At 39.7% G+C, this 13777-nt stretch overlaps 2 protein-coding genes across 2 annotated transcripts; one reads left to right on the top strand and one right to left on the bottom strand.

The window, feature by feature from the left end:
* Positions 1-279: 279 nt before the first annotated feature.
* Positions 280-1032, top strand: LOC130734247 (uncharacterized). The gene has a single exon (XM_057586592.1). The coding sequence runs from the start codon at positions 280-282 to the stop codon at positions 1030-1032; it is 753 nt and encodes a 250-aa protein (XP_057442575.1).
* Positions 1033-12203: 11171 nt separating this feature from the next.
* On the bottom strand, positions 12204-13163 carry LOC130734238 (protein REPRESSOR OF SILENCING 3-like). The gene is made up of 2 exons (XM_057586582.1): positions 13056-13163; positions 12204-12929 (listed from the first exon to the last, which is right to left on the bottom strand). The coding sequence occupies exons 1-2, from the start codon at positions 13161-13163 to the stop codon at positions 12204-12206; spliced, it is 834 nt and encodes a 277-aa protein (XP_057442565.1).
* Positions 13164-13777: the final 614 nt, after the last annotated feature.

Here is a 13777-nt window from a genome sequence, read left to right as displayed (position 1 = left end):
GCTTGTGGGTGTGCGTACTACAGGCAAAGTACTCTATCCCAGAACCTCATAACCAAGTGGATTTTTTAGGGTAAGAGATCCTCTTGGTGGAAGGACATTCTTCGAACGTGATTCGGAAATGATGATGGCGCTTGGTTTGATTCAAAGTTAGGCTTGAAATTAGGGGAAGGAAGAAGGGTGAGCTTTTGGCAGGAAGCATGGCTGGGGCAAGAGCGGCTGAAAGATAAATTTGTGAGATTATTTTACTTGTCTTTGCAACAACAAGCACATATTTGTGATATGGGGCATTGGGTTAATGGGATTTGGTGCTGGAATTTCGAATGGCGTAGGGCAATCCTGCCTAGGGAAGAAGGAGCATTGAAGGAATTCCACTCTTTTCTACAGCAAGTCAATTTAGTTGAAGGTAGAGAGGACAAGTGGATTTGGAATGCATCCGAGGAGGGGTCTTACATAGTAAAATCCGCTTTCTCTGTTCTGCAAGGTCTTGAGCTAGAGGAGCCAATTCTGGTCTTCCGTGCTTTGTGGCAAGGGACAGCACCGTCAAATGTATTAGCTTTTGGATGGCGAGTTTTCTGGGGTAGATTGCAAACTCAAGAAAATATGCTTAGAAGGGGGATCATCCCAATTGGAGAGAACACCTCTTGTTTATTCTGTCATGAGGTGGAAGAGACTCCAAATCACCTTCTCTTTAACTGCTTTTTCTCTTACCAGGTGTGGACTCTTTGTTATCGTTGGTTAGGAGCACTCACCGCATTTCCAGAGAGTAGCTCGCTGCATTTTTTGCAGTTTGGAAATGAATTTCGAACGCTGAAACAGCAAGGAGTGATGAAGACAGTTTGGTTAGCAATTTCCTGGTCGGTGTGGCTCCACCGAAACAAAATCTTGTTCAAGAATGATCAAAAGGATGCAGCGAAAGTCGTTGAGTTAGCCCAATTGAGAGCTTGGAACTGGTTAAGGGCGAGGAACAAAAGCTTAACTTATTCAGTTTTTGATTGGATATCCCAGCCAAGAATATGTATTGAGAGTTTTTGATTGCAGAACAAGAGCATGGGACTGTTTGAAATCCGTGTAATCTGTTGTTGCTGTTCTCCTGCTGGTAGTTGCAGACTATTGTGTGATTGAGAAAGTTTTTTGCTATTGTGCCCTGCTCAAATTGGTACGGGTTTGGAAGTGATTTGGTCAGACAATGTGACTGTATTGCTGTGAGACTATACTTTTCATCAAACAGAATTTTTACCTAGTTGTCTCTTTCTGTTTCTTTCTTTTATCTTTGTACAGATGTTGGTGTATTGGTCCGGGGAGTACACCTAGTACTCCTACATTAATATATATCTTATTTTGTTGATAAAAAAAACAAGTAAAGTACATGTTACAAGAGACTGAGTAACAAAAACCCACCACCAACCCACAAAATGGAAAAAGCAAAATCCCAAGAAAGAGCCTCATTAAAATCTTACTAAGAAAAACTCATTGGGATAAAACCCTAACAAGAAAAAGGAGTACCACAATCCAGGGATAGCCAATTTTGCAACTAAATACAATAGGAAACAACCCCTACTATCATGAGAAAACTAATGTAACATAGCAGAGTAAAACACATAAATAAAACGATTCCAGAAGAGCCAAACTTCTAATATTCGTATATAATTAATATTATATTTCTTATTTACTGCTAAATCTCTCTAGGTTTAAGGTGGAAATTGCATGCATGCATGGTGAATAAATGTCTCTCTATAAAAATCAATTGTTGGATCTTGTATTAGAAAAAAAATAAATTGGTGTCAAATAAAATGGCTACGTCAAACTGAGATGTAAGTAAATAACACAAGAAAGGGGGTTTGAATTGTGTTCTCTTAAAATTTAGTTTTTCAAAAATAATATATGTTTTTTTGTCACGCCCCCTTCCATAAGTGACGAGTTCGCCCTACTCAATCACTTAGGAGTGAGCACGCAACGTAAAATAGTGAACTATTTTTTTCTATTTACGGTTGTCTTGTTAGATCGGGATCACAAGAGTAAAGTGTACTCGAGCATTCCCTTTTAATCCCCAGGTAATCGACCTCTTAACCTAAGAATGCGAAGAATAACTATGCAAACCACACGGAACATACATAACATGCATAGTTGGCGGACGGATCCACCGCATAAGTCTACAGACAAACAAACAACACATAAAGAGAACATAGAGCCCTCAAGCACATAGTCTGGTACAGATAATCAAAATACAGAAGTAGAAACATAAAGCATCATCATCAGAAACTCGGACCATACGGCTTCATCCCCTCGGATGTTCCTCCTCCGGATCCTCCTCACTGACTCCCCCACCGGCTGCTGGCACTGACACTGGCTCTGACATAGGACCCTGCTCTGACTCTCTGTCTCCGGTCGCCTCGCCTCTCTAGAATCTGCGACGGTAAACTCTGGCATCTCGGGAGAATCTAGGGGATCTCACCCGCTTGCGGGCTGTGACCCGAAAGCAAGACAAGTTCCTTCGGGACGGAGGAGAACCCATAGACTCGTGGGTCTGCGGAACTCTCTGAACAGGAGATCCCTGTGGACTCACCATGATGACTGGTACGGCTGGGACAGACTCTCCGGTCTCCATAGGCTCGCCTGCCTGAGGGGGCGGCATCTGTGGACTGCCTAGACTCTGTGGGCTAACATGCTGAGCATGGGTCGGCAGGAAGAATGAGAACACCATAGGGAGCGTCACGGGAAAACTGATATGCCCTGCTCCTGGATCCCTGCACCACAAAGTTGTGAGTCCCTGATAAAAGCAGTATCATGTGACTGGGTCAACATGCCAACCAGCACGGGACGGGAAATCAGCGTGGATCGCGAGGACTGGAGGGAAGCTCATTGTCACACCTGTTATCTACTTTTATAAAATAAGTGCAAAGGTGAGTCATACGCAACTTTGCACAATAATACACATCAGATAAGATAAGCGTTAAAACTCAAGCCAACATACCATTAATTACACACATGTTAGCAAACACAAGTAATAATGCAATTTGGTTAAGTCCACCTTATATCTTCGTCCTTCGGATTGACTTCTCTCACTACTTCGTAGGAAATGGTGAGTTCATCGCCAACCTTTTTATTTATTTTCTTTATCATGTGATGAGTATGATTTAAGGGCCCGAAGCTATCGCTTCGTTATCTTCGGAAAGTCGTCTGGGGAACATGGACACTCCCTATAGTCCACTCTTTACCGGACAATGATCGCTCAGTAGCTCACAGACAGAAGTACACGACTATGCGGTCCCTGTTACATCACATCAGGTCGGCCTTTCCGGGACCCTGCCGGTAGCTGATGGAGAGGTGGGGCCATCGTGTAAATCCTGGGTCAATTCATCTCTGAACATGACCACCTTTGGTGTCTCTGTATTCTCACTCTCTTAGTGGTAGTGACAGTACTTTCCTACTCCTGATTGCTCCTTAAGTGTGTTTTCAAGTATCAATCGTCTCCCCCTTATACTTCCATTAAGTTTCTAATAAATTAGAAACAAGCATCTGCTGTCTTACTTTTGAGTAAGTACACCATAACTATTATAGAGGTGGGATCTTTAACATGATCAGGTAGTTTTAGGAATACAAGCGGGAACTCTAATCCGCCATTTAATGGTTATGTACTTTTTAATTGCTTAGAGAAAAGGGCTTACTTGCCTATCCCATTATTATTATTTATTTATCTACTCTATTTATCCTATGGGTAACCCTAAGGCGTTATAGTTAGGTCAATTTTCAAACGTAAGTACCAATAACTCATTAAATCAAGGATTATCCTTTCCCTCTTCCCACTACCTCAGATGCTTCATTGTATCAGAGACAATCCTGATACCATGCCATTTAGGCTCATTAATCCTAAGTACCACTATATCCCATAGTGTACTGTCATCCATTTCTAATGTGCATCACTTCAAGCATGAATCACAATCATAGAAATTCACCACAACAATTCATCCAACTTTCACTCTTCAAGCACCACATTCAATCATGCATCCATTAACACATAAGCAAATAATAATATGCTTTCTATCGTAATAACGATTAACTTATGAGTTGTGTACCAAGACAAGGTCTTGTATAACCCACCTTACCTTTAACCTTTGCCAACTGAGGATCTTGTAGGTCTGAGATTGCTCCCTCTGCATCATTGACTATGCTAGGGTTATGATGGGCTAATCAAATTATTAGATTATTATTACCATTATTATCATTATTAGTATTATTGTTGTTACTATTATTATTATTATTATTCCCTAAATCACTAAACTATTAAACTAATGTCATTCTAACCTAATCTTGGCCTTGACCAATTGAAGATATTATCTTGTATTTAGGTTCACTAATTTGTCCTTATTATTCTTAAGCCATTTGTCCACTAATTTTAATTCAAAACATTATCACTTTAATAATTTTAATTGTCTAAGTCACATTATGAAAACTAAATCTACTATTAAGCTACAACTTCTAAGTCCTACCTATTATTCCAATGGTCTTAGGTTCTGTTAGTCACAAGTTTCCATTCTCAGCTTATAATCAGGTTCAGAATCACTTATTTTAAGCACTTAATTCAAAGTCTACTTGCAAATCAAGAAATCTATAAACTGAGCCTAAAACTAACATCTAAGGGTCCATTCCTATAGTTTTCTACCTCCTGAGTTCAATGGGACCATCAATTTCAGCTTCTGAGCACTGTAACAGCTCCAATTAGCCATTTCAGAAGCTGGCCGAGAGGTGAGATTGGGGCTCTTCACCTCAGGGCTCAAACACTGCAATTAGCTATCCTAGAAGGTTCTATCATCTTCCAGAAGCACAAACCAATCACTTTTGCATGCCAATTCGCCCTTAGGAGCTCAACCCGATAGCTCCCTCGAGCTTCAAAATTTAAATCTTGGTTCTCTCGATTCTTAGTGATTCATGGCTCTAAACTAGTCTAAAGCTTCCTAACTATGTCCTAACATGCTTAAGGGTACAATTTGGAGCGAAATCGAGCTAAAACGAGCGAGTTGCAGAAGCTTACTCGCTGGAGAAGACAGGGTCCGCCGGAGAAGACGATCGGAGGGTCTCAAAACGTCACCGCCGAGCTGCTCCGGGCACTGGTTCTTGATCTACGTTTGATGGGGAGTTGAATGATGTCTATGGGTGCTGCTGTCGAGGTCTGGAACGAGAAAAAGGGTGAGTTACAGGTTGGGTGTGTTGCCGGAGCTTCGCTAGAGATGGTGAAGTTCTGGTTTCTCGACCAAAGCTTCACCAAAATGACTCGATTCTCTTCCTCTCCTCTCCAGGAACTCAATGGGACAGAAATCAGGTGCTAACTCTCTCTGGTTTGAGAGATTCGAAGAGGAGAAGTTTCAGAACTTCCTCTCGGCCTGACTCTCTTTCTGGGCTCTCTGGGCACTCTCTGAAGGTTCTAAGGCACTCAGTGGGTAGCTAGGGTCGCGTGGAGTTGAGTGGTAAGCTTTAAATAGGTTGTAGGGCGATTAATTTGCTAAATCAAGCTTAAACTTAATTCAAGTTGCACCACCAATGAGTTTTCATGCATGGGGCTTATCCTAGGGCTTGAGGTTGCGTGGCTGCAGCTTGGAGATGATCAGAAGCAACCAGGAGTCATCAGAAGGGTGCATGGGTTGCATCATGGCTTAGTTGTGGCTTATGTCACTTGCACACAAATCCTAGGTCACCGATTGGTCGATTTCTTTATTATTTCTTCATGTCGGGACAAAACTGATGCAATATTATACTGATTCAGGTCTGCTAGTGCTGAATTAGAGTGTATTTCTCTTCTCAAGGTTCATTGTCATCTCTTTAGAGTGATTAAGGTATCACTCTTTTAGCTTGATTCGGGTTTCGATCACTCTAAGACAATGTATCTATCATCGCCAAGAGATGTGACCATATCATCTATTTAGCCCTATCCTACTTCTATCTCGAGTTCATCCTCTTATTGGGGTTATTACGACCATGTCTTTGGTACTTCTATTGCCGGGTCGATTTAAAGTCGATTGACCGACGTCTCGATTTACGTGCAAACAAGTACTACAATAAAATATCACACACACACACACACACACACACACACACACACACACACACACACATATATATAATACGTATATCATATAGTATAGTTATACTATTAGCTCATATTCACCTATTCCAACTCTGTAGGGTTTCGCGTCGCCTATGAGGTCCTTACCTGGTTAGTGGGATGTTACATTTTTGAAAACTTTTCGTAAATATTTAGTACAGCGAAAATGTAAGCAGAGTTATCAGGCGATCAACACACACAGATTTATACTGGTTCAGCCCTGAACGATGGGCTACGTCCAGTACTTGGCCACCATCAAGATTTTCACTAGCTAGTATCAATGACTTCTCTAATACAATTATTCCCCAGGACTTCTCCTACAAGTATTCTACAGGACTTATCCAAGACTTCTCCTACAATCTTTACAAAGATCGTTTGGTTCAGCTTGTGTCACATATGTGTCAGACAGTCTTGCAAATTTGAATCTTAATCTTCAGGATAGATTGACGTTGGAGTCCTTTATTCATAAAGAATAAATCCTGAAATTCAAATTAATTTAGAAGCTTAGATTTCAGCGAAGTGCTTCTATATATGCGAAAATTGTTATTGATCAAAATTAGATTTTAAAACGATATGATGTGTTTAAACTTAACACAAACATCTCCAAACTTCTTGTAACACCCCAACTTTCGAGGTCACAATAGTAACCCTTATAGAAATTAATGTCTCTCTATAAAAATCAATTGTGGGATCTTGTATTAGGAAAAAATCAGTTGATGTCAAATAAAATGGCTACGTCAAACTGAGATGTAAGTAAATAACACAAGAAAGGGGGTTTGAATTGTGTTCTCTTAAAACTTAGTTTTTCAAAAAGAATATATGTTTTTGAAAACTTTTTATAAATGTTTAGTGCAGCTAAAATGTAAGCAGAGTTATCAGGCGATCAGCACACACAGATTTATACTGGTTCACCCCTGAACGATGGGCTACGTCCAGTACTTGGCCACCACCAAGATTTTCACAGCAAGTATCAAGGACTTCTCTAATACAATTATTCCCCAGGACTTCTCCTACAAGTAGTCTACAGGACTTGTCCTACAAGTATTGTCCATGACTTCTCCTACAATCTTTACAAAGATCGTTTAGTTCAGGTTGTGTCACATATGTGTCAGACAGTCTTGCAAATTTGAAACTTAATCTTCATGATAGATTGACGTTGGAGTCCTTTATTCATAAAGAATAAATCCTGAAATTCAAATTAATTTAGAAGCTTAGATTTCAGTGAAGTGCTTCTATATATGCGAAAATTATTATTGATCAAAATTAGATTTTAAGACGATATGATGCGTTTAAACTTAACACAAACATCTCCAAACTTCTTGTAACGCCCCAACTTTCGGGGTCACAATAGTAACCCTTTTAGAAATAAATATGATGTCTTCTTTAAGATTATGTAAAAAGCGCATAAAATTTGTTTTTAAAACATTTCCACAGCATGTCATGCATAGCTCTTAACAATAAAAAAAATAAGCTTACCTTAACTCTCGTACTTAGACAAGTACCATAAAGTAACACCAGTTGCACAACAGATAGATACAACACAATATAACATAGTAGAGAAGAATCAGACTCGACAATGAAATCTTATAAATAAAATGACTTCATAAGTCTAATATACTCCCTACAATTTAAGCACAAGAAAACTTCACGAAAGCAATGTACCGGGACCTGCCCTGTGTAAGACCCTAAACTTACTAATGTATTGCTTATGTGAGTTAATGAATAAAAGTGAAGTTTGAGTTTTTTGCAAATCTGTTCGTGACTTGGGAAGCTTTCTTCATGAGAGTTGTAGCTCTCTGAGTTAGCTAAGTTCTCCCGTTGGTTTCATGTCATTCTGACCTCTGTAGCCCGAGATATTCACGTTTTAGTGACTGTAGGTCTGGTTGTACAGTTCTTACGATTTTTACTAAAAGTAAGGAATTGTATTTTGTTTTGATTCTTTTAATTAGTGATTAATTATTTAATTAATTATCTATTTAAAGTCAGAGGTTGTGGGCTTAAGTAAAGTGAGAGAAAACCTAATTGGGCTAGGTTTGGCATGGGCTTGGGAGATGAAGGAGATTAGGGTTTTGGAACCCTAAAGCTCCTTGTGGCCGCCGGCCACATATCTTGCTTGGGGGAGGGGTTTGTTTGTTTTAAAGGCTGATTATTGTTGGTTAATGAGTAATTAAGAGTTTTAATTACATGTTTTTGGGCTTGGACTAGAATTAAGAAAAAAAAAAAGAGAACCCTAGCCCACTTTCTTGCTTGGCAGCCGATTTTAGCTAGGGGTAAGGGGGGAAACTTGGTTTTTTCACAAAAACAGAAGTTGGAGCCTCCCATACACTCTTTCACGTGAAACTCAGAAATAAAAGAGAAGAGAAAAGAGAGAAAGAAAGAGAGACTGTGAGAGAAATTGAGAGAGAAAGGGAGAGAGTGTGCGAGCGAGAGAGAGGGAAAGCGAGAGAGAGAGAGAGAGGGATCGGTTGAGAGCAAGGAGAGGAGTGCTTGGACAGCAGCGTGTTGATCTTCTTTTCATCACAAACCTTTGCTTATCCATCACCTTTCATTCAAGGTAAGGGCTGGTTTAGGAAGGGGTAGATGTCTAGGGATTTTGCCATGAAATTCTATGAGAAAAGTGATGATCTTGATTGCTTATGCATGAGTTTTATGATCATGATGGTTGCTGGACCTTTTTGCTTTGAATACCATGTTTACTAATCTCTATTTGATGTTCTTGCCATGGATCTATGATTTTATGTGAAATTCCTATGACAACTTGCTAAGTTTGGCTTGTTTTTCACTTGTTACAACATGATTATTGATGATTGTTTAAATCTTGAAATTTTGAGTGATTAGATTGATGTTTGGGGACTGGACTAAGGCTTGTGAGGTTCAAAAGAAAGAAGGAAATATTTTTGAAAATCTTAGGGCCATATATATGGTTCGGCCGAACCTATTTCTAAGGGTTCGGGCCATTCTTTTCTTTCGTTTTCATGCACGAGTCGTTTGATGCCTCATTTAGTGATCTTGCCGTGATTTACAAGTATGAGAATATGATTATGATTATCCATATGCGATGTATAATGCTTATTTGAGAAATCAAGGGTCGCTCATCTAGCTATAATTCCCATTGGTGCTGTGAATATTTATTGTCGTTTATGTTGCTCTATTCGACGTTGAAATTGTAAGACTCTAGGTTGACTTTAGAGTCATAAACAAAGAGAAATGAGATTTAATCGCTTGCAAGTAAAATGTGAAATAAATGGAACATAGGTCTAGGTGAGACTATGGACCATGAGAACGATGGTGCCGTTAGAGACAAACGGTTACTTGCACGCGAGGGTGTTTTGTGGATCATTGCGGCTCCACGTGATAACGTTGACTGCGGTCTCCTTGAGATTAAGGGTTGTACTATGTGTCCCCTTGGGATGACTGCGTGTCTCCCCGTGAATTGAGGGTTGTACTGTGTGTCCCCTCCGAGAATTGTGCATCTGCGGATGTTCGAGATTGGCCAAGGTGTTTTGGTGGGTTGAGTGAAGTGAGAAACGTTAGTTTAACTGAATACCTAGGTGACTAACTGCTATTAAAACCCTATTAAAGCGAAGAGATTATATGTGTTGAGAATTGTCATATACTTACGTTGATTTGTAACCTGACCCTTGCATTATTTGTTTTGTGTTATTAGTGGGGGGGGTAGATGGTTCTGAAGACAACGTCAACGACCCATTCCTGGGAGATGAAGTTGTATGACGAAGAGAAGGATCGGGCCTGGACGTCTGACACGTCCGGGGTACGCCGAGTCTATGTCGGCGATGTTAAGCTCACGGGAAAGGACAAGCATGGTAACATTGTAGAGATTCAGCGGATGACAGGTGAAGTCACCATGCCTTATCCACCAACAAGGTTCTACTACCCGGAGGATGTAGGTTCACAAGTCGCTTCAGTGGAGATAGACCCTTCTGAAGAAGTAGCTGTTGAATCCTAAGTACCAGCGGAGCAGATTGTGGTTCCAACTCAGGCACCAGCTGAAGAGTCAAAGCTTGATGTCAACGTGGCGTTGAATAGTCGAGTGCCGGAAGTGCCCTCTTGGTGGGGCGATATGGAGGCTTGTTGTGTGTTTGGTCCTCTTGATCTCCCACTAGAGTCTCTTCCACTAGCCGAGCCGCCTTTGAAGAAGCGCCGCCGAAACAAGGATTTATTCGGGATTGAGCTTGTTGAGATCTCCAGTGAAGATGAGGGTAGAGAATGAGGGTAGTCTACTTTGGGAACCCGAGAGTGAATACATCGAATTTTGATTACTTTCTTATTTCGTTGAACTTTTTTATGATTATGCCGTTTCATTTTCAGTTATAATCAGTTAACAATTTCCATACTTGGTTTTTAAACACATGGGTATGGCCACAGTACTTTTATTTCAGTTAATTCGTTTATTCGTATTTATTCGCACGATTCGATCTTAAATGATTTGCGAATAGAGTTAAGGGTTTTTGGTAAAATGAATCTTTGTCACTAATTAATGGCTAACAATTCAATCGATGAAAATTCTTTACGAAAACTCATGATGTTTAGTTACTGTGTGACACTCGAGAAATCGGGGCGTTACACCCTGACCTACAAATACAGGCTCGTAAGGTCAAAACCCTACATGTTTTTCACTACACGGCGAGTTTTCTACCCCAGAAGGCACGCCCACCAAGCCCCTCGACTCTATAATAGTGAGTCCTTAGAGGAACTCTCCTCATCACTCAAGATACATCGTGCACTGGGCCTTGTCCCCGAAACTCGTTAGTATAGTGGCGACGCTTGAGGTACATCCACAAAGAAATAAATGTGAGGGTCAGTTTTGTATAACAGTTCATCATAGGACAATACGACAACACGACCTCACACACAACTAACCATTCAAACAGTCATTACATCTAATAAGACAACATATGAATTCAAGTCACACCCACAAATAATCAGGTTATCACATATCAGTATAAACCACATAAGCATACATGCAAGACGCATCACACATAGTCTTGAGAAATAATGCAATGACACAAGAAAGGGGGTTTGAATTTTGTCTTTGAAAAGCAACATTTTTTAAAAAATATTAGTTCTTAAAAAAAATTCACAAAAGAGTTTTAATGCAGTGGAAAATATATGAACGATGAGCTACGTCCAGGCCTTGGTATCCACCAAGATTATCCACTGAGCCAAGCAAGTATCAAGGACTTCTCCTTCGCAAGTATTCTACAAGACTTCTCCTCACAAGTATTCTAAAGGACTTCTCCTTAACAAGTATTATCCAGGACTTCTCCTTAACAAGTATTATCCAGGACTTCTCCTAAATCTGAGAGATAATTTTTCTTCTACTTAGATCTCTTCACAAAGAGGGATGTAGAAATTTTAAGTTCTAACTACTATTTTCAAGTGTGAGTACAATATTTGACAGTAATGAATATCTAGAGTATTCCAGAGAGGGATTAAACGTGTAAGTGTTGTGAAGTTGTTGAATGAGAGATTTCTTAAGGAGTGGACATTTTTGCTTGCTTTTCAAATCTGAGTAGGTATGTACGTTCTTCAGCTCTTCAAGTCTTCCTTTTATACTTCTCACTTTAGGTTAAGAGACATTGAATCCTCTGCTGTCTTTCGTTAATTGACCATCCAAAGCATCCATGATACAATCGGTCATCAACTTTGCATTTGGTGAATTTGCTTGTTGTTGTACTTTGGTTCATAGAAGATCAATGAAAAAGGTGATTCAACTGGTAGGTAGAAGCTTTGTGTAGTGGACTTTTCCTTTTTTAGTGTAATTTTGAGTTTGTACATAGTTGTTTGATGTGACGTGTATGACAATGTTGTACTTTCACTTTGTTCAAATAGCCTTTTGTAGCTCACATGATATACTTTAGGTCTTCAAGCTATTTCTTCTTAGGCTTCTAACTTAAGCTTATTCACCATACCATACTTGCTTCTTCAAAAGGTATGGACATTGGCCTTTTCATTGACTAGTAAAAAATCATTGGATCAGACCAAGTTTATGCTTTGCAGTTTGCACACATTAGAGACACACCCATTGCTTTCGCTCTCCAATTCAGGAAGTGGTTTTCGCTTCTTGACCTTGTTATGATTGTCATCACTCCTTTTCTGCACTTGAAGCATACTCCTCATTCGGCTCTTCCTTGGCAGTTCTTGTTTTGTTCGACCATGATTCCGGATTTTCCATGATCCTTTCAAGTTCATGGCTCCCAGATAAAGCTGCTTTATTTTTCTTAGTCTCAATATTAATAATGAGATCATCATCATCGTCGTCTGTTGCACTATCTACTTCACATTCATTTAAAGGTAAAGCATCAGGTGATTCAATGGAATCCTGCCCCTTTCCAAGATCCTTGGTGTTGGAAACCTTTTCTTTTTCAAAGAGCTTGTTCATCACAACATTCATTATGTTAATTTCTTTATCATTTATTCCACCAATTTCTGCTACCCCGTGAGAGGGCAACTTTCCTCTTTCTTTGACAAAAGGACTACAATGTTCCTCACAATCACAAAAATATTGCACGGGCATCGGAGGAACTTTAATATTCTGGAAACTATATTTGTGCTTGCCAGATCCACTGAATGGTATAGATTTCACCTTTCTCAATCTAGGAAAGAAAACCCTGAGCTGCTTCGTATCTGGAATATTCGAAGCGCGTCTCGCATTGGGGTTTTCCTCCAATGCATTATTCTGAGCAGAAACATCATCATCATCATCAGATGGTGGTGATTGGTTACTGTTAACCAGAGCTTCTTCCTCCCATTCCTTCTTCAAGCCTGCAAGGTAATTCTCTTTGGCCTTCTCGAGTCTGAGCCTTTCACCCTTCTAGGCGCAGCCATTGTACTTGCTGAAAAGCTTGGTGAGCAATTTGGGATCGGAGGGAGAGGGGATGAAGTCGAGGTAGGCAAGGCTACGACCTTTGGTTCGGATTGTTTCGATTGATTAGACGGTGTCGAGAGACTCGAATAAACGGCGGAGATCATCACCGGTGACGGCTTTGCCCAATCCTCCGACGAAGATTCTCATTGTTCTTTGCTCTTGTTCCTCTTCCTCCATGGCTACTATTTAAATAAATAAATAAAATTTATTTAAAATTATTACGAGTTGAATCTTGAGCTAAAGAAATGGATCGTTTTAACTAAAGAAAGGAAGAGGAGGTGAGTTTTATTTTGTTGAAATTGAAAATGCTAAGAGATTTTTTTGTTTATTTTAATTGATATCCAGTTCCAAAATATTTTATATTACTTCGAGCGTACCGTACTGATGAACGCACTATCGAGATACGTGTGAAAGTATTTTTGCTATTAAGAGCAATACAAGGCGATGAACACTAAGATGGTTCTCACAATGACTTGATAAAGTATTAATTGAGATTAGAGTAATACAAAAGAAAATAAAATGGGGGGGGTTTTGATTGATTTAATTGCAAGGTAACAAAGTGATAATTAAATATATTAGATTCTGAAAAGAGAAAGCGTTAGTCCTTGGATTATAACGTTCAAGTGCAACAAAGATTCATTGGTTATCAAAGACTAATTCTGCTTTTCATCAAGCCTTTGAGTTGAATCCCAACCTACAATCAAGAGATGAAAACCTTGATTCTCTACTGAACAATCGTTCAGAATATGATTCGTTAAAGTTAAGAAGCTTGGCAATCGCCGCTTCAAAAT

Source organism: Lotus japonicus, chromosome 1 (assembly GCF_012489685.1).
Source record: "Lotus japonicus ecotype B-129 chromosome 1, LjGifu_v1.2".
Lineage (NCBI taxonomy): Eukaryota > Viridiplantae > Streptophyta > Magnoliopsida > Fabales > Fabaceae > Lotus > Lotus japonicus.
Note: the sequence above shows the minus strand (reverse complement) of the source record. Positions and strands in the feature narration are given on the sequence as shown.